We start from the raw sequence: 21,282 nt of genomic DNA, 5'->3' as shown, positions 1-21,282 counted from the left end.
TATACAAATTTTATTTTCACTTGGCGATGTAAATACAATTTATTATTTACTTGGCGATGAAAATACAATTTTAATTTTCACTTAGCGATGTAAAAGTAAACTATTCATAACAAGTGATACGACTTAATTCATCGGTTAATGTGTAGTCCCAAAAAAATATAGGATTATTGCAATCATATATTTTTTTTGCCAGGATAGTCTGTTTGAATCGCTAACTTTTTTATTTTGCATACTTTATCTCAATCTGTTTCAAGTTTTACTATCGAAAACAGGCAAATCAAATTGCAATCAATTCATTTTCTGTATCTCACTTAAATTTGTCTCAGTTACAAAATATTATATTCTATATGTATCACTTTGTTTTAAGCTTGTGTAGATAGATATTTGTTTTTAACATCAATTGTAACATGATTAACCTGTTTATAGTTATCAAAGGTACCAGGATTATAATTTAGTACGCCGGACGCGCGTTTCGTCTTCATAAGAATCATCAGTGACGCTCATATCAAAATAGTTGTAAAGCCAAACAAAAACAAAGTTGAAGAGCATTAAGGATCCAAAATTCCAAAAAGTTGTGCCAAATACGGCTAAGGTAATCTATTCCTGGGATAAGAAAATCCTTAGTTTTTGTAAAAATTCAAAGTTTTGTAAACAGGAAATTTATAAAAATGACCATATTTATATTCATGTCAACACTGAAGTAACTTCACTGTTTTAAACAGATTGCATATATTGCAAATTAAAACGAATACAAACAAATATACATGTGTTGTCCTTGCAAAGATGACGACTTGAATATTTCATGTCTTAAATTTCCATTCAGCATTAACCTAGTTTCCGTTGCATGTCAAAACATGGTGGGAAATAAAATAGTGCATTTTTTCTGACTTTTTTTCTGAAATCATTTTTTTTCTGTTTGATTATAGGTTAAATTTATGCTGAATGGAAACATATATATAGACTTCGAAAAAATTTTGCATCTTTTGGGGGATATCAATCCAGGAAAGTGAAAGGATATCATGTTTACTGGAAGTGGTGCGGCCTAGTAAAAACAGCAAACTGAAAGTAGAAAAAAATGTTTTGACTTCAGGGAGGCTCCTTCAGGATTACGTAACTTTTTATTCTTCTTGGCATGACCCACTTTTTTTTCGATTAAATCACAATTTCACAGTAGTACATACATGATAAGCACATGAGCATTAACATGGTATTTAGAATTAAGAGTATGGCTAATTCTGATTGGTTGATATTTGCGCCCGTAATTTTTTATTATTAGAGACTTCGTGCATTCTGCATTATATCATAGGCCAAAAAAAAAATTTCCTTAGCCGCAGGGGCGTAGCTGTCGTTGGGCACTTTAGGCACGTGCCCACACATATTTTTTTTACAAATATTTTTTTTTAATAAACAACGTTATACTAGTGTCTAGATGAAAGCCGGTGAAGTTGTCAAAACTCTTTAATTATCGAATGTCAGATGTACACTAGTCTCTCATCCTTATTGAATGGAATATTGGATAGAATTGAATGTTTTTACGATTTTACCTTATATAGAAAACTATAAACTAGAACTTTGGTTCAGATCATTTCACTTCTATCAACAAAAACTTGAATAAACCTCAACTTAGACACATGAGTTTTTTAATTAGCTGTTGTAAGTTTCAACTAGCTTTCCACTTTGTCTTCACCCGACTTGCTAATGTTGGTCGTCCGTTTGGCTGCATGTGCAGGCTGTATAAATACGCAGTCACGTCTGGTCAGAATTGGGACATTAAATCCGATGCCTAGTTGTAAAGAGAATGCAACTCTTTGAGGATTTCATAGTTGGTCTATTGAAAGGCAAAATGTCTGCTCCTATCCAATAATCCTTCATTTTCCGATGCAATTCCAGTAATTTTGAGTATTCTCAAATTTGCGTGTAATCCATTATGACCTCAATTGTTCAAAATTCCTAAGCAGGTAGGGATTTTATAGAAGAGGAAAGAAAGAAATACGAATTTCTTGAATTTTGGTAGGCATCGACTTATGCAATAAGCTTCTCCCATTTCAGGCACCTATATTTTTAATCCTAAAAATACTGTCCGAATAACTTTTCTGTAATTCTAGCAAGGTTGCGTTAAAAAATCAACTTTCTAAAGTCTGTATCTCAAAAAAGGCTATCATGATCTATCATTGTCGCCTATGGAGAAATTAAATATTTATTTGTGTTTATCAATGTTATTTCAATCTTTAGATTAAACTTAAATTATTCATTAAAATTAAGAAAACTCACCAATAATTAATTAATTTGTTTTGTAATAGAATAGCTTTTCACATATAAAGATGTCTGATATATCGTTAAAAATTGAATATGGTAGGGAGAAACCTGCCATCGTTGTCCGAGAACACAATTTTCGTTAGACATTTGTTAAGAACACTTGGGAAATTGGTTGGAAATGTACAGTTAAGTCGTGTTGTGCTAGGCTATTTACTGATGGATCTTGTACAGTTATTTTGAATGGGGAATTAGATAATATACATGAAACTCATACTCAGAAACTATTTTTAATATACATTAATGACTTACCCGATTATTTACATCACAGTGACCAAATCAGGCTCTTTGCTGACGATAGCATCATTTACCGACAGATAAAATCAACATCAGATTGCCTTAAACTCCAGGAAGACCTAGAAGGGGCAATCGAATGGGAAGAAGACATGCTAATGCAGTTCCACCCTGACAATTGCAAAATACTTCGAGTGACCACAAAGAAAACACCTATCCGTTTTTATTATAACATGCACGGTCACATTCTTGAGTCAGTTGAAAATGCAAAATATTTAGGTATAACTATCTCATCAAATTTAACATGGAACAAACACATTCAGAACATCAAAAGCAAATAAGACCCTTGGATTCATCAGAAGAAATTTAAAAATAAACTCAGTAACCATCAAAGACAGAGCATACCAAGCCATTTGACCAAAACTTGAATACTGCTGCACTGTCTGGGACCCCTACACAACAGAGCACATTTACTCCATAGAAAAAGTCCAAAGACGTGAGCGAGATATGTATGCTCCAACTACTACTGAAAGTGTAACAAAGATGATTAACACACTCCAGTGGCCAACATTACAAGAAAGGAGACTCAAAAGCAGATTAAATATGTTCTATAGAATAACAAACAACAAAATTGCCATACCACATACTGACATACTAGTTAAAAGCAAATCAAACACCAGGTCTAGTCATCAACAAACATACCGATAAATCCAATGCAGCAAAGACAGTTACAAATTTTAATTTTTCTGCCAAACTATAAAAGACTGGAACAAATTATCAGAACCAATAGCCTGCAGCACCACTACTGAGTGCTTCAAGGAGAAACTCACTAGAGAGATGCTTCATCATTGTTAAACCAGGCATGCGTCGGAGAGTAATTATCAATTGAGAACAGCATGCAAACAAAAAGACAACTGATATGCTACCTTCGATTGAGTCGTTGTAGACTAATTATCAAAATATGTAAATTTTATTTTCCAACTTCACCGTTAAAGAGACGGTCCGACAAGCTTGGTTTTAGCGTAATTATTTAATAAATCTCGTTATTAACGAGATCTGAGACGAGATTGTTGTTGCTACATATGGCGGATAGATTGTAAACACTTTGGAAAAATAAGGTCTCTGTTCAAAAACTCAGTGTTAATGCACTTTAAAAGGCTTTAAACACATTCTTATCATTCAGCAGTTTCCCCCTTCATGAATATTTTATGTTATACTTGTTTACTTGCAAAATCGTTACAATCGCATTGTTTCTGGACTCGGGCTCGGGTCTGTCATACATATCATAATAATAATATGAGGAAGGCGCTACCTTAAATGCCAGCTTTATACCAAGACAATGTCCTATATATATTGATTGGTTGCTTAACGTCCAGTGGCAAATATTTCATGCATGTTCAGCACGAATGTCCTAGGCTACATTAACATATAGTTTTTGTCTAAAATAAAATAAAAAGTTCAGATGGAAAATGTTTAGGGAAATGATTAATGTTTCAATGAAGTTCAAAAGGCAAGAGGGGGTATGTTTTTTTTTTAACAAAAAAAATATTCAATTTCCGAATTGATGAAAAAAATATCTGTTCAAGCAGAGGACAAAAAAAATATTTTGAATCCAGATCTTCATCAAAAACGATTTTATTTTTTATATATCTAAAAACATTTAAAACTTCCCAAACTGCACAGTCAGGTAAGTCTGTACACAGTATTTTTTAGGTGAAAATTCGGTCGTATTTGTCATGATGAACCTAAATACTAGTGTTAAATTTTGAATAAATAATTTATTATATCTATAGCGCTCTCAGAAGGGCTTTGGTGAATAAATCTAGCTAACTTTTCAAGTTTTCATTATATGACAGCAAAATAAAATTGAGCATGAAAATGGGAAATACAAGTATGTCAAAAACTTGCTTTTCGAGTAATGCTTTATCATATCATAGTTGTTTTCAACAGACATATAATACAATTATGTCTCTGTTTTCAAGAAGACACATTTGGTTTCCAGACAATAACTTTAGTATAAGTGAATGGATTTCTATGAAATTGTTCTAGAAGGTTCAGTACTCAAAAGGAAGATAAGAATTGATTTTGGGGTTATGGTACAACATTTTTTGGGGTGTTTTTTTACCAAAACTTTGGGTTTTTCTTAAACAATTTACCAAATATTTACATTCATTATTATTCATTTAGTATATATAGATGCAACTAATACTGATTTTGCAGGAGATGCACACAAAATAGGGTGGTTTAATTATTTTATCTGTAATTTGTGCATTTTTTCCTACGATGTGTACTCCTTGATAGTATCATGATAAAGAAAATATATTTGGTAAGTATATTCACAATTGACATGCGCCAGTGTGCGTCAAAAGGATTTTTTCCACTTTAATTCCAAAAATTGCACTTGATTATTTTTCTCAAAGAAACACATGAGTTATTTGGTAAATAAAACACTTGTCATTGTTTGAAACTTTCAGTAATCAAAATTTAGTTCAAAGCCTTTTTGAATGTTTCACTGATTGTGTAAAAATTTTATCAAAAAATGTAAAACAACACTTGATATAAAAATTGCATTATCTGCAGAATTATTGATGACTTTCCTTACTATTCACAAGGACATATATCTAACATATTGTCCATGTTATTCTGATCTGAGTTTTTATTCATACATATACTGGCATGGCTGGTGCTGTCTCAGTCTCAACCTCGGTATATGATTATATCCTATTTTCTAACAAGGAGGACCCTTTGGTTTAAAATACAATAAGAATTAAGCACTTACATTCAATTGATTGTAATTACTAACAAAAATTATGGCAGCTACATGCAGCTTCTTTTTTGTCTGTATGAGTTAACTTGCTTCCATCTATGACTATGTAACCTTCAGTTTAGGATCACCAAGACATTTTCTTGTACCAATAAAAGTATAATACAGTGAAACTATTTACAGGTATCCGGTCCATTTGCGCCCAATACACTTTCACACCCTACATGTTCTCACCTCAAACCTTCGCACCCTACATGTTCGCACATTAGCACTCTACACATTGGCACCCAATTTTAAAGCAAATTTTAGTTGAATAATTAGCAAATGAGAAGAAAATCATGATAGTAGTCTAAAATTGGTTTGATATTAATACTGCATGTATTAAGCTTGGTATGAGTAAAAAAATTAAGCTTTTAAATGAAAAACACAAAAGATAATTGTGTTTAACAGCCTGGCCCTTTTGATATGAAACAATATATTAAAGCAATGCACTAACCAAAATGACATTAAAATGTATTTAACACCAAAAGGAAACGTCAGAATCTCACTTTATTTTGAAACAATGAAATAAAGTTATGGCAATACAGTAACCAAAACATGATAAAGATCGATTTATTCAACACACCAAAAAAAGTGTTGACAAAATCTCACTCTATTTAGAAACTGATTATTTAATAATTTTTTTAACAATGATTAAGATTTATTCAACACAAAAAAAACATTGTCTAACTTTATTTTGAGACAATGACAACAGATTATACTTATAGGAATACACCTGCCAAAACTTGATTACAAAGTCATAAAACACAAAACCAATAAAAATTGGGCGCGAACAGTCTTCACACTGAGTGGCAGCTTAGGCTTGTAAAATTGCTCTCAGGCCTGTAAAAATCATATTTACAGGCCAACAGAATCCAACTAAAAATTTTAAAAAAATGAGCTCTGGGCCGGTAGATTTAACAGTTCATCATGAAGACTGCACGAATATGTAGTGTGCGAACGTGTAGGATGAGAAAGTGAAAGGTGCAAACTTTAATGGGCGCAAATGGACCCGGATTCCTATTTACAGGTTCTCTGTGCATCCTCTCAAGGAAATATGGACATGTATAAAAGACCAAAGAGTCACTCACACATTTCAAAGTTTGCTCAATAATACATGTATGAGGCAGGTGTTACCTGTGAAAGGGAACGATGTCCGTATCCATTTTTTTTATTCTATAACATATTTAAATGTTCAAAAAGAAACGGAAATACCGTAACATTTCCAATACTTGTCCTGTTGTTAGGAATACTCAAAGTCTCACTACTAACGAGACTGGAAGAAAAAAAGAGATTTATATGCAAATGCAGGAAAATAAAGAATTGACTGAAAGAGAAATTTGAACTTTGTCTCTATATATTCAACCAAAATAACTTAAAATTTCTATCTGTCTGAATGGTTTTTTGTCTGACATTTCTTCAGTCAGACAGAGTTTTGGATACACTGTTATAGGGGACTTCATCCCCTTCCTATTTTTTAAAATCTCAACACTATAAAGTTTATATGAAAACAAATTTTGAGAATGGTGGGGATCTAAATATTTAATGATGGCACTCACTGAATCATATAACAATGGTGGATAATATTTCAACTAAGGCAGTGCACGTGTGTCATCATAAAAATTCAGGGCATGGAGATCCCTGCTTATATGTGTATCTTAAAAAACAAAAATGCATCATCAATACCAAAACCTTATTCTTAACAACAGATATCTTCTTCTTATGATTAGATTTTTGATGATTACTAACTGCTAATTATAATGTTGTTTTTGTTAGGTTCTGTACATGTACCAAATATATATTATGGTTAACTTGTATTATGTACATTCAAATGACATACGAAAACATATGATTCGAATCATTCTACCATAATACATATTTTGCACAGAACCTAACAAAATGATATACAAAAACATATGATTTGACCATGATATGTATTTTGTACAGCATCTAACAAAATAGATAATGTGACATCACAATGCCTTCTAAATACATGTACAATGTAGGACAAAAACTCATAATATGAGGATATGTTAACAGTTACAATACTATCATGACTATACAATAATATTACATGTACATATACATTTTTTTCAGGTGTCATGGATGAAGATTATGGTCATATGTTTGGTGGGGAGGAATATTTAGATGATGATGGTTTTGATGATGACATCATTGATTATGACGATGGGGATGCAGGAGGAGATGACCTTGACCTGGGTTCCGAAGAGGATGCAGAGTCTCAAATGTAAGTTACATACTGCCAGGGGATTCATTATTATTCATGGGGTACATGCATGTATTAATTTGTTTTGGAGTTCTTGGATATAGATAAATTCACAGATTCAAATACTCAACATAATACAAATTTCATATAGGCTGGTATGAATAATTTTCCACACCATGAAATCAAGTATCGACACTAAAATAGTTTTTGTCGCAGATAGCTCGACTTAGCCTTAGGGATAGTGATCTGGCAGCGACGTTAGCTACATTTGTAATTTCTTAAAAGCTTTATATTTTAGAAGGTGGAAGACCTTGATGCTTCATACTTTGTATATGGATGCCTCATTTTACAAAGTTTCTGTCAGTCACATGTCCAATGTCCTTGACCTTATTTTCATGGTTCAGTGACTGCTTGAAAAAAAGTTAAGATTTTTTGTAATGTTAAATTCTCTCTTATTATAAGTAATAGGATATTACTATATTTGGCATGTGCATAACTTGCAAGGTCCTCATGCCCGTCAGACATTTTCACTTGACCTCGACCTCATTTCATGGATAAGTGTACAAAGTTAAGTTTTGGTGGTCAAGTCCATATCTCAGATACTATAAGCAATAGATCTAGTATATTCAGTGTATGGAATTACTGTATGTAAGGTGTACATGTCTAGCTTGCAGGTGTCATCTGACCTTGACCTCATTTTCATGGTTCAGTGATCAAAGTAAAGTTTTTGAGTTTTGGTCTTTTTTTCTAATACTATATGCAATAGGTCAACTATATTTGGTGTATGGACATATTTTATCATCCATATGTCAGTCAGGCAGGTTGTATTTGACCTTGACCTCATTTTCACATTTCATTGTTCATTGTTAAGTTTTTGTGTTTTGTTCTGTTTTTCTATAAGCAATATGTCAACTATATTTGTTGTATGGAATACTGGTTCAATGTACATGTCTGCCTGGCATGATTTATCTGACTTTGACTTATTTTTATGGTTCATTCATTCATTGGTCAATGTTTAGTTTTCTTAGTTAATGTTAAGTTTATGTGACAGTTGTAATAAAGCTTTATATTAGGGCTATCAACATAATATCAATGGTTAATAAAGAAGGTGAGACATTTAAGCATGTGCACTCTTGTTAACAGAGTTTCAGAAGGAATATATAGACATTAATTTGGTGATGTAAGGTGTGCAGGTGGCTGCCAAACAGTTCCTTTGACTAAATTAAGGTCAAGTTTGATTTTCATGATTTTAATTTTTGTCAATGTTGAAATGTAGAACTCTAAGCAGCAAAAAGTGATACTTTGAGTGTTGTCCATGCCAAAACTTGAAAAAAGCTTTGATGAAATCTTTTCAAATTTAGATATTGTTACCTGTGACTTAATGAAGGTCAAGTTAAATTTTCATGATTTTTGCTTTTATCGAAAGATTCGTTGTTGTGTTGTATACCTTTAAAATGTGAAAAGTGGTCCTCATAAAGTATAAAGTTCAAGAAATTATCAAATCAAGTACCCATTTCTGAACCCTACAAAAATTCATTCTGCCTGCCTGTTGTTCTTCAATGCATGTAATTTGGTACCCTAAAAAAAAGCTTCATCATGTTATAAATTACTCTGAAAATATTAGGGAACAAAATATACATGTCTCAACATGTGTGTAATCTTACAGCTTAGAATAAAACAAGTACTTGTAAAACAGAGAGTACACCTAACATCATAGGAATAGTTATCGAAGGTACCAGGATTTTAATTTTGATACGCCAGACGCGCGTTTCATCTACATTAGACTCATCAGTGACACTCAAATCAAAATATTTATAAAGCCTAACGAGTACAAAGTTAAAGAGCATAATTCCAAAAAGTTGTGCTAAATATGGCTACGGTAATCTATGCCTGGGATAAGAAAATCCTTAAGTTTTTTTGAAAATTTTTTGTAAACAGGAAATATATAAAAATGACCACAATATTGTCAACACCGAAATATTGACTACTGGGCTGGTGATACCCTCATGATGAAATGTCCACAAGCAGTGGCATCGACCCATTGGTGTAAAATTAAATATTTTGTGCTACAAATTACATATTAAAAGTATTCTTTGTGTTGAGGGTAAATTTGTTCATTTTATTTTCAGTGAGGAACCAACACCTGAGTTACTAGAAGAAAAGATCTCCAAAAAAGAACAGCTACATATGATCCACTTACGTGCCTTATTGAATGAAATGACAGAGAAAGTAAAACATCATCAATATCTGACAGAAAAAACTAGGTAGCTGATCTTAAATATAACATATGTTCATTAATTTAACAAAAAAATAAGAATCAATAACATATTTACATATTACATTAATATGCTACACAAAAGAAAAAAAAAAGACAAGGTGATATCATGCATTTTTATTGATAGTGTAAAAGTACTCAAATACTACCTCATTATGATACTATTTTTGCCATTTATCAAGACTGAAAATGTATCCAATCAATATCACTACTCAGGCAAAAGAAATTTAACGACAAAAAAATTTACTGGTTTATTTCTTTATAAATACCTTTGCACATAAGGGGCATATGTACATGTATTTATAGATATTTTTTTTTATTAAAGAGAAGAAATGAAGCAATGTCGATCAAGAATGAGTCAGTTAGAGACAGAAAGAGACCAAGTGTTCGGTCACATACAGTCTGCAGATTCAGATGGCAACACGTTAGTATATGCAATAAAATCACTCAAATAGAAAAAATATGTTCAATTTTACTTGCCTGTATTACTACACCAACATATCTACTTGAGTTGATGAGTATACTTCCAAGTACCATGTGTTATAGATCGTTGAACTGAGAGAAGTAAACTTCATTTCAGTATTTTATGCAATAACTTAGAAAGCATATATATGTTAAAAATTTGAAGAGAACATTTGAGAATGGAACCTGTAAGTTATATAAATTGTACATAGCCATAGAACAATACTGTTTAGCAAAAAATGAGGATTGATAAGTATGCCACTAGAGGATATTTCACCACTCACTCTGACCACTGATTATTTGTGTATAAATATTCAATTATATAAAACTCTCAAGCCTCACGTTCTAAATTTAACTGTCTCTAGCTGAGAAATATGGCATCACACAAGATGCAGTGGTAGAATCAATACTAAAATTGACAGAACTGGAAAAGAAATCTTTAATTAGACATACATGTTTTAGTTATCTGCACATTGATTAAAACCGCCAAGGGAGACAATCATTAATTTTATTAAAATAATTTCATTTACCAGTAAAAGGACAGCAAATTATTTAAAATCAGACATCCTCCTGAAGTTTATGAAATAACATTTGTTTTAATCGACCATTTTGTTTGCTTTGTATCTTAATGTTTCCTTAAATATTTTTAGGTCAGCTTTATATAGATTGAGAGATCAGCATGCTAAACTGTGTCAGGAATTAGAAGATGAAAGGACGTTAGAAAAAATGATTCAAGACAGACTAGAAAATGAAGAGTAGGTTATTTTATGTGTAATTGTTTTATTAGAAATAGTTTACACATTATTCTAATCCGTGTCAGACATGCTGGTCATAGTTTTAAACTTTAAAGTTAGTTAATATGTCAAAATTTCTACCAATGCTGTTCATATCTACTGATATTTTTCCACTTATAACTATATAGATTTGAGTTCTTTTAATTGCAGTCGGGTAGAAAACATACCTAGGGAAAAACCCTAGTGTGTCGTATTAGGCAGGTTACACTGTATTTTTAATTTATATCAAGTGATAGAACTAGTTTACAAATTATTTTTATCCCTAGTCAGACGTGCTCAGGTCATAATAGAAGACTTTAATGTCAGATAATGTGTCTAAATTTATACAATGCTATTCATATCTACTGATATATTCATTATATTGCCACTGAACTGTATAGATTTGAGTTCTTTTAATTGCATGGGTTATTGAAAATATTTTCAGTTTTATAAATTTGACATGAAAGTCTAAGGGTCTCATGTGTATTTGAACAAATATGTAACTGTTAATGCACAACATTATTTTGAAAAGTATTAAATTATATTACAAATATTTATACAGATATGAACTAGCCAAAGTTGAGGTAGAGAGAGGTAAATTTTTACTTGCTGAGGATGAACTTGTAAAGAAAGAACATCAGTTAGCAACAGAAAAAACAGACATGGCTCTAGACAGACTTAAGAAAGAGGAATGGAAAGTAAGGAAAGCTATACATCACAGGAAAAGTAAAGAAAGGTAATAAACACATGTCAAGTGAAAAGGAATATTACAAAAATGAAACAAAAAGTTGTATTGATCATAAGTCCTCTTGTACTTCTACTTTTATTAAACTATTAATGCATAAATTATTGTAATGTTTTTAGTATTGTAAAAGTTATGGTCTTCACAAAAAAAGTTTTTTATTTTTAATTGTATTGTTTGTGTTACACAAGAAGCCTTTCAAGACACCCCAATAACTAATCTCACCTTAATTTCCATTGTTCAACAAATAATTATAATGCTGGCAATAGTTTCTAAATCAACATTAGACAGATCTGCATAAAATAAAAAATGTTTATTTTACCTTTGAATTAAAAAAAATTATCAGATTCATTTGTAATTGAACAAATTAAGAATTGACAAAAAATGGATTAAAACCTGTTGTATCCTCCGTACTAAAATAAAAATACTGTTAACTCAAATCTATTTAAATCACATCTATAAAAAAAATATGCAAACATGTAATATTATAGAACCTTCCCAGATGTATTTATCTTCTTATTTCAGACAACAATTGGAAGCATTAGAAGATCACAGACAAAGACAGCAGATGCACATTGAAGATTCAAAACAAAGTCATGAAAAACACCAAAAATATCTCAGTGCTACAATGGAAAAGTATGTCAAAATAAAACACCAAAAATAAAAGTCACAATTAGGCAAAATGTCTCAAAAAAATGATCAAGGTTCTGTACCAAAGTTTTGTTTAACATTCAAATGTGAACCTCTTTTCCAAATAATCAGATTTATTTTTATTGATAGACACCTTCAGAAATTGAAAGCCAATGAATTATTTATTGATATTTTAATTCTCAGAAAAGAAACAAGACTGTACTGTTGTCAGATCCTTGTGAGCAAAGCACTTGTGTTTTAATTAGATTGGTGATGAATATAGCATATATATGAATTTGTAATATTACAATCTAAAATTTGCAGGAAAACATCTTTATAATATATGAACTTTTTTTACAAAACTCTAACAACAATGACCTCAATAACAATCTGAACTGAAATGATTACTTTCAGGAAAACTATGTACATTTAAGATACAATATTGTATTATGAATTGTGTCCATTGTTTTAGAATGAAGAAAAGACAAGATGAAGAAAATATTAGATACAAAGAAAATATGCATAAAAAGATGGACATGTTACTGAAGCTGAAATCAGATATCACCTCAAACAGGGTATAGATATTTTAACATTGATGAAAAATTGCTTGCTGAAAAAAAATCTGTAATATTTCAGCAAATCTTAACAAATTCGTCTGTATAAAAGTGTGGGGGGTGTCTTTTTACTGAAAGTCCACTAGCTATAAACGCGACGTTTTAACAGAACTTTAAATTTTAAGGCAGATACTAATTTTTTTATTATGAGAGTAACTTAAATAACAATTATTTATGAAAGACTCATGGGTGATATGTAGTAAACAAGAATTTTGTAAATATTTAAAATCAAAAATAGTTTTTTTAATTAAAAATTTTGTTACAGGAAAATTTAAAAGCCTTGCATGCAAGAGATAAGGCTTTAGATAAAGAAAAAAAGCAACAGGAAGAGGAAGAAAGACAGAGAATTCTAAGTGAAGGAGGAAATCCTGATCAGGAATTTCTTATTAGGAAGAGGATTGAAACATTTGAAAGACATAAATCGTAAATAAATACTTGATTTTTTTAATAATTCTCAGAAAAAAAAATTAAAAGCTTTTCATTGTGAAGTCTACTTCTCAATATTGTTTATTTGTGAAACAACTTGTTCTATCACACTTTCATCCACTGTTGTTCACTCCTTAAAGTAGAATATTGTTTCATTTTTTTCATCAATTTTAATGTTTTCACTTTAATTACTTTCACTGAGGACCTTTTTTAATTCCAGTTAAAATCTCTTACCACTTGTCTATAGAAATAAGCATATATTTAACCACAGCATTAAAGAGAATAGCAATACAAAGTCTTTACTAATAAGCATCCAAAAACATTTCAAGATATACTGTTTTATTTTGTCTATAGAGACTTTGAAGTTCAAAAAAGAAGCAGAGAATCCACAATAATGGGTAAAATCTTATTGGAAGAAGAACGAATGAGGAAAAGGAAAAAACAACAACCACAGCTATTCTCAGATCCCAAGAGAGAAAAATCATTGGTTAGTAAAATGTAATATTTGCTGTAAATTTTTTGTTTTTTTGTTAACTGATCAACTTATGAATCACTATATAAGATAAGATATCAAAAAGGAAATGCATAGTTGTAATGCAGATACTATGTGAAAGAATTTGTTTTTTGTTACATATGAGTTTATATTATTTCTACAATTTATTGATTTATTATTGTATGCGGAATATCTAGCTAAAAATTAGAAATTGTGGTATGATCGTCAATGAGAAAACTATCCACCAAAGTTCAAATTTAGAAGATTTAAGCAATTATAGGCAATCATACAGCCTTCAACAATGATAAAAACCCATACTGTATAGTTGGCAATAAAAGTTTCACTTACTTTATGCATTCATGAGGATTTGAATTGAGTGAAATTAATTCAGTCCAATGAACACTGTTTGTTTCTTTGACAGATTATAATGTGAATCACTAAAATCAATTAGTTGCAATTACTCTTTGATTCAATAGAAGAGCAAATTTATTTAAAAGTTTGATATTTTATAGGTTGTTAGTGCTCAGAAGAAGAAACCACTGAAGATTATGAGAGATATGTCTGGGTCGTCTGTGTTTGATGAGACAGAGCTAAGGGACAGTAAAGTAGACTTCTTATTGGATGAGGTAACTAACCATACTATTACCACTAATAAAGGGAAAGAACTTTTATGTCTATAATTATGATATTAAAAATATTTATTTTATTTCATTGCTGATTGAAGCTTTTATTTTATGATAAAATTTGTAGCATTCACCCTAATCATAAATATATATACTGTAAACCAACTTATTTTCGCGAGCGATTTATTTTTTGGCGACTTCCGCGAGTAGAAAAATGACGCGAATTTAAATCGTCGTGAATAGGCAAATCTTTATTAAACTACATCAATTAAATGAAAAAATCGCGAATTTAAAAAGCCGCGAAATGGACTTGAATTGGTATAACGCGAAATAAAGTATCCGCGAAAATAAGTTGGTTTACAGTATATGATTAAAAGAGATGAATATAATAAACAAAAGTGCTACTCCTTTATGAATTAATTATGAGACGCAAACTCATAACCAAACACTGCCATGAGACTGCATCTATGTATAGAAAGAGCAACAAACAACAAAATCAAATACAACCACTAACAACTTTATTTTCAAAGCAATACAAATGAGTTTTTTTTATTATTTCATATTCCCCCCAAAATATTTGATGTACAATTATGATATCATGAAGGGAAGGAGTAAATAATTTTGAAGGATATATCTTGTACTTACACATATTTGTAATAGATTGTATAAAGCTTTGTTTGTGATGATAACAATATTTGTATGTAGAATTTTATTTATGACTGTATTGGCATTATACAATAAATGACATTTCAATTTTTTTTCTTAACTAACAGTTAGAAAAACAAGATGATTCTGACAGTGAACGAAGACAAACAGAATCAGTCCGACCATCTAGTTCTGATGAGAAGAAAATACCTGACTCTAGTGATTCTGAGGATGGAGAAAGCGATGGTAGGTAATCTGTAGAACAATGAACAAGCATATCCAGTTTTCTTAAAATTATGAATATCTTTATAAAATTGCATTTACTTGTGAATTGCTTGTGTAAAATATTGAATAGATTTATCCAGGATTCAAACTTTTTATCAGTTGATACTAGACTGTGTTAGTGATCAGAAGGACTATATAAATTTAAGGAGATGTGGTATGATTGCCAATGATACAACTATCGGAGACAATTTTCCAATAAAATATGTATTGAAATTGTACATGTATATAGGATGCTATATCTCAGAAGAAAGATTTGTGTTTATGGTATTATCTCCCTTTTGTAGATGAAAGAAAAGTAGATCTTGCTCAGCCAGAATTTCAGGGTTTGTGGAGTGAACACAAACCTTACAAAGTACCAAGTGAAACTAATACAGTGAAACTACCAGGAGCTAGTAAGATGGAAAAGGTATGTTTAAATATTTGTCTATCAATGTCCTCTAGTATCAAAATTGTAAATTAAATAGATTGTCTCCCTTTTCATGCTGAATAATCTATATGCCTCAAATGTGATTTATAGCAGAACAATATTACATCATCATAAAAAATGAAATGTAGGATATGATTAAGAAAATATTTGATAGTCAAAAGGCTGATTGAAATCAAATCAACACATAACTGCCTATAACCTGATTTCCAAGTAAAATGTATTTTCTTTAATTTGTGATATTGATTTTTGCATGCTACAAGAAAAATAAAGTACCATTACTTTTACAGGAAATTTTAAACAAAGTATTGGACAAGCACAGATCAGGTATAATTGTAAAACAAGTAGCTGCTGGCAGAGAGTTCCAAGGATGTCCATTTTATAGCAAGCCTGATGTTATCCATTTCAAGGTATGTGTTATTAGAACCTATGATTTGAGCTAACAGTTTAGTTCAGTGATCTTTCCTTTTATAACTAATGAAAGATTTAAAATGGTTTACAGTTTTCGTTTCAGCTATTACTAAACCACAACTAGGTTAAATTGCTGAAATTAACTGCAAAAAACACAGGTGTTATCTGATGAAGAACAATTTCCAATATTTTGAAAAAGATTTTTTGCCCAGATTGGAAAAGTTTACAAACACTGTTCTTTGGTCTGGTTGCTGTCTCTTTGACAAATTTCCCATTTTCAATTTACAATACTATTAAATATTTTTATTAATTCTGTGAATATTTTGATTGTAGGACTTTGATGTAGGGAAGTCTTACAAAAAGAAAGTAACCCTGACTAATGTATCCTACACTGTGAACTACTGTAAATACATCAACATTACAGAACATCTTAAAGACTTTATAGAAATACAGTAAGTTAGGATTGGTTACAGAGCTATAGAATATGTCTTGTAGCTGTGTTACCTCAGCAGTTCAATTACATGAATTGTATATCTTATCTGTGATATGTATGTTAATACTACTTCTTTAACTTTATTTGTTTGACTTCAGCATTTAGAATGTATGTATTATTCAGCCTTCCTATGTTCAGAATTTTCACTGTATTTATTCCCAGCCTTTGTTAAAGACAGGCGATAAATACCAAAGGGAAATTCAAACTCGTCAGTCAAAAAAAAACTGACAACAGCATGGCTAAAAAAAAACTGACAACAGCATGGCTAAAAAAAAAACTGACAACAGCATGGCTAAAAAATAAACTGACAACAGCATGGCTAAAAAATAAGAAAAACTAACAGATGAATAACCGATACAAGACACAACATAAAAAACTAAAGACTGACCAATACTGTTGGTGATATCAGGTGCTATGAAGATTGAGCAAATTATTGCCATTTATTCTGCAAGATGTAATATATGGAATACAGGTAATTCAACAAATACTGCTATAAAATATGAAATATAAAATTTAATACAATATACAATATACATTTATTTACAGGTTTGACCCACCAGGTCAGATGTCTGCTGGTTTGACTTGTGAGATGATGGTTACTTTTAAACCAATGGTAAATATTTTAGTTCAACTGATTTTTATGGTCTTTGCATTGTATATAATATATGCCATATCTTAATGTATATGGCAGATTTTACAATAAGAAGGAAATATTGTTTTTTTGTATCCATCAAAAAAGCAATTGCTGAAACTGTGAAACAGACTGTGTAATGGAGTAATGCATTATGTTATTGAATAAAATGTGTCTTTCTGAGTAAATAAAAATAAAAATTACTCTGTGTTTGTGTTTTTTGTTAGAATTAGAGGGTTTTCAATTTCAAAATATTGGACATGGAATAGACATCATGACCTACTTTACTGACATCCAGCTTATTTGGAGTGGAATTTTGAAGTATTATTTATAAGTGGAGCCTAATAACATGGACTTATATTTTAATAAAAAGTCTTCTTTTGTGTTTTAATCATAACTTTTAGGCAGTTTTTTATTGGTAAAGGCTAAAAAAGGTAATTTAATAATATTATTGCTAACGTCACGTCTTTTCCGTCCATTGTGGTATGTCACAATCGCAATTTTCTTGATGGTTCTCAGACAGCCCATTGTAGTTATTTTTATCCCGGGTTTTATAAATAATTGAAAATAGCAATCATATTAAATTTGGATGACGTAAGGGGTTCAAAGGACTTGAGGAATCAATATCATTGGCTGTTTTATTTTTTGCGAACGTTACTCTCGACATTTCCGTCCAAATCAGTGTCACGTGAGCAACATATATTTAGATCTGTAACTCTCCTGTATAGGAGTTACGATATCGCCCTTTGCAGAAATAGATTCGGAGTCAGTTCCTTCACATGATGGGGAAGCAAAGATGGTAAGTTGTATGTAATATCGTTACAAGAGGACCTTAAATGTATTCCGTCCACCAAAAAGACGTTCGCAACAAAATGTAATGTCATGATAGTAGATGTTGCTAATGTTACTATTACGAATTGGTTTCTTGTGTATTCATTTGATATAAAGTACACCTGCAAATGACATTCTGTATATTTAGAAATTCTAAACCAGACTGTACAATTTTATTACTCCAGGCGTATATTAAACATCACTGTGTGCATACATTTTAACTTTTAAAGATGTTGTTGCTCATGTGACATGTCCAAATGTCGCTAACGTTACTCATTTTTTGGTTTCTTGTGTATTCATTTGATATAAAGTACACCTGCAAATGACATTCTGTATATTTAGAAATTCTAAACCAGACTGTACAATTATATTACTCCAGGCATATATTAAACATCACTGTGTGCATACATTTTAACTTTTAAAGATGTTGTTGCTCATGTGACATGTCCAAATGTCGCTAACGTTACTCATTTTTGTCTCTGTCACGTTAGCAACATGAAAGTAGGAGACAGAACACAATACTGTAAAATCTGCCATATGTGGAAGAAGTTAGATTGAATTTTAGTTGCTAATCACAAAGTTTGAAACTTAAAATTCTTAAAAAACAACTAGCGAAAATTCTACAAAATGCAAATGTAAGCATCCATGAGTGAAAATTTCATTTTCAGAATTTTGCTTTTATTAATAGTATCATGATTTTGAAATGTTTGCCACTCTTTAATCCTGCATTTAGAAATTTCCCTTATTTCTTTATTTTTAGATGCATTGATACTTTCACCTATATTAAAATCATCTAATATTTTATGGTATTTTTCAATGAATTTTATTCCAGATAAATGAAGATTTGGTTGGTGAAGTGAATTTCCTGTCACAGACTGGGCCTTTCTCTATACTTCTCAAATGTACAACTAAAAAATGTGATGTAAGTATTATATATTCATACAAAATGTTCATAATGTTTATCTATGCAATTTTTCATTTAATAACAAAATTTAGCAATCTGCAAGTAAAGTGCAGCTCTAAGACAGAACCTTTTATAACTACTACTATTATATATATGTAGACACAATGCAAAGTTTTTTGATAAATTTGTGTGATAACAAATTACCAGATTATAAATGAAACAATACTGTGATGTTTCATTTATAATTTAAGAATTTATTTAAAACCCTAAATAAAACACATGAATTGATATTAAAGTAATAATACAGATACATTCCTATTTTAGCTGTCAGTAGATACAAACAAAGTAGAGTTTGGCACCACAGTTATAGGAGAGACTCTGAAGAGAACTTTTACTTTGACCAATAATGGAGCTCTTGGAACCAAATATGAGTTCTTTAAACTGACAGGGTCCAAACTGAGGACTGTGACTACTGCTGAAACATCTTTAGGACGATTGGTAAGATATTTTACCTCTAGAAGTTATTTAATTTTTCAGAAATTTTATTATTTTTTTTAAATTTTCAATTGACACTGGACTTTTAAATGCTACTTAGTACGTAGAGATTTATACAAGAGAACAATTTTTATGCCCCACCAACGATAGTAGAGGGGCATTATGTTTTCTGGTCTGCGTCCGTCCGTCCTTCCATCCGTTCGTTCAGGTTAAAGTTTTTGGTCAAGGTAGTTTTTGATGAAGTTGAAGTCCAATCAACTTCAAACTTAGTACACATGTTCCCTATGATATGATCTTTCTAATTTAATTGCCAAATTAGACTTTTGACCCCAATTTCACGGTCGACTGAACATAGAAAATGATAGTGCAAGTGGGGCATCCATGTACTATGGACACATTCTTGTTCTTCTATGTATTCTCAATTGATTTTGATGCAACATCAACACCAATGTCTTGAAAACACCCATTATTGAATGACATCGACAGAGTGAAATTATATGATTTATTTCACATCTGAAATTATTATTATTTATTTTATTGGGAAATAATTGTGTTTCAATTACCAGTGTAATAACTATTATTTTTTTTCAATAATCCATACCCTCCAAGAGAATTGGCAGTTCAGAAATATTTTTGCAATGTAATTGAATATTCTAGAAATTATTTTGATTTTTTAGACTACAGCTGACACATTGAGAGGAGGGACACCTGATTCCCTATCAATGATGAAAAAAGAGCCAGCTCCACCTGGTGACAAGAAACCTGACCAAGGTTAGTTATCCGCATTAAAAACTCTCTATCTGATATTTAAAAAAATCTAAATTTTGTGCCATTTACCAGAACACAGTTGACATCTGTTTTTCATTTTGATTTATCCGACAAATTATTTTTATATTGAAGGGAAAAGAATATCAAAATTAAATGAATACATACATTTTAATACAAATAGTTTTGAAAACTATTTGTTCTGTTTGCAGCTGTTTGATATATTTTGATCAGATTTTCAACTACAAAATATACTGTATATACCACACACACATTTTACTTCGTTAATCTTTGTATTGAAATATGCATTTTCTTAAAGATATAATACATATCCCTGAGTTGGAATTGTTATTTTTGTATATTTTGTTAAGTTTCTTTTCAACTTGTTATGAAATTTGAATCAAGATTTTCCACTTAGTTTTCAAACTGTTAATCACATGATTTATTCTAACCAATAGAAATTGTTGACAAAGCTAGCCAGGAAGGAGGAGGCACATCTATTGACCACCAGGGAACACAGGCTGAAGCGGATGCTATGAGTGGTACTATGGGAGATGTTGAAGGTAAATTTAATGTTGAATAATATAAAAGAAATGGAAAATATTCTTGTACCTTTCAGTAGAGGGGATATTGCAATAAAACCTTGTCAGACCGTTAGTCCAACAAATATTTTCTTTTCTCTTTTTTCAAGTGCTAATGGATGACTTCATATTTGATCAGCAGCTTAGCATTTATGATTTGTAACATTGTGAAGTGTGAGTGCTTTTCAAATCTGTCAGAAAC

At 30.8% G+C, this 21,282-nt stretch overlaps 1 protein-coding gene across 5 annotated transcripts in view; it reads left to right on the top strand.

Annotated features, from left to right (window-relative positions):
• The first annotated feature begins 3,582 nt into the window (after nt 1–3,582).
• LOC143056987 (cilia- and flagella-associated protein 74-like) overlaps nt 3,583–21,282 on the top strand; it is a 43,420-nt gene continuing 25,720 nt past the window's right edge. For all 5 annotated transcript variants that reach the window (XM_076230205.1, XM_076230209.1, XM_076230206.1 and 2 more), the window contains exons 1-20: nt 3,583–3,665; nt 7,448–7,598; nt 9,707–9,841; nt 10,178–10,276; nt 10,965–11,069; nt 11,650–11,823; nt 12,355–12,465; nt 12,932–13,034; nt 13,339–13,496; nt 13,854–13,986; nt 14,505–14,618; nt 15,389–15,506; nt 15,830–15,951; nt 16,260–16,379; nt 16,714–16,832; nt 17,420–17,486; nt 19,168–19,257; nt 19,564–19,737; nt 20,412–20,505; nt 20,958–21,062. In XM_076230205.1, coding sequence (XP_076086320.1) covers nt 7,453–7,598; nt 9,707–9,841; nt 10,178–10,276; nt 10,965–11,069; nt 11,650–11,823; nt 12,355–12,465; nt 12,932–13,034; nt 13,339–13,496; nt 13,854–13,986; nt 14,505–14,618; nt 15,389–15,506; nt 15,830–15,951; nt 16,260–16,379; nt 16,714–16,832; nt 17,420–17,486; nt 19,168–19,257; nt 19,564–19,737; nt 20,412–20,505; nt 20,958–21,062 — 2,287 coding nt within the window. In that variant the 5' untranslated portion in view covers nt 3,583–3,665; nt 7,448–7,452. The remainder of the gene's footprint in view (nt 3,666–7,447; nt 7,599–9,706; nt 9,842–10,177; nt 10,277–10,964; nt 11,070–11,649; nt 11,824–12,354; nt 12,466–12,931; nt 13,035–13,338; nt 13,497–13,853; nt 13,987–14,504; nt 14,619–15,388; nt 15,507–15,829; nt 15,952–16,259; nt 16,380–16,713; nt 16,833–17,419; nt 17,487–19,167; nt 19,258–19,563; nt 19,738–20,411; nt 20,506–20,957; nt 21,063–21,282) is intronic.

Source organism: Mytilus galloprovincialis, chromosome 13 (assembly GCF_965363235.1).
Source record: "Mytilus galloprovincialis chromosome 13, xbMytGall1.hap1.1, whole genome shotgun sequence".
NCBI lineage: Eukaryota > Metazoa > Mollusca > Bivalvia > Mytilida > Mytilidae > Mytilus > Mytilus galloprovincialis.
This window is presented reverse-complemented; position numbering and strand designations above follow the sequence as displayed.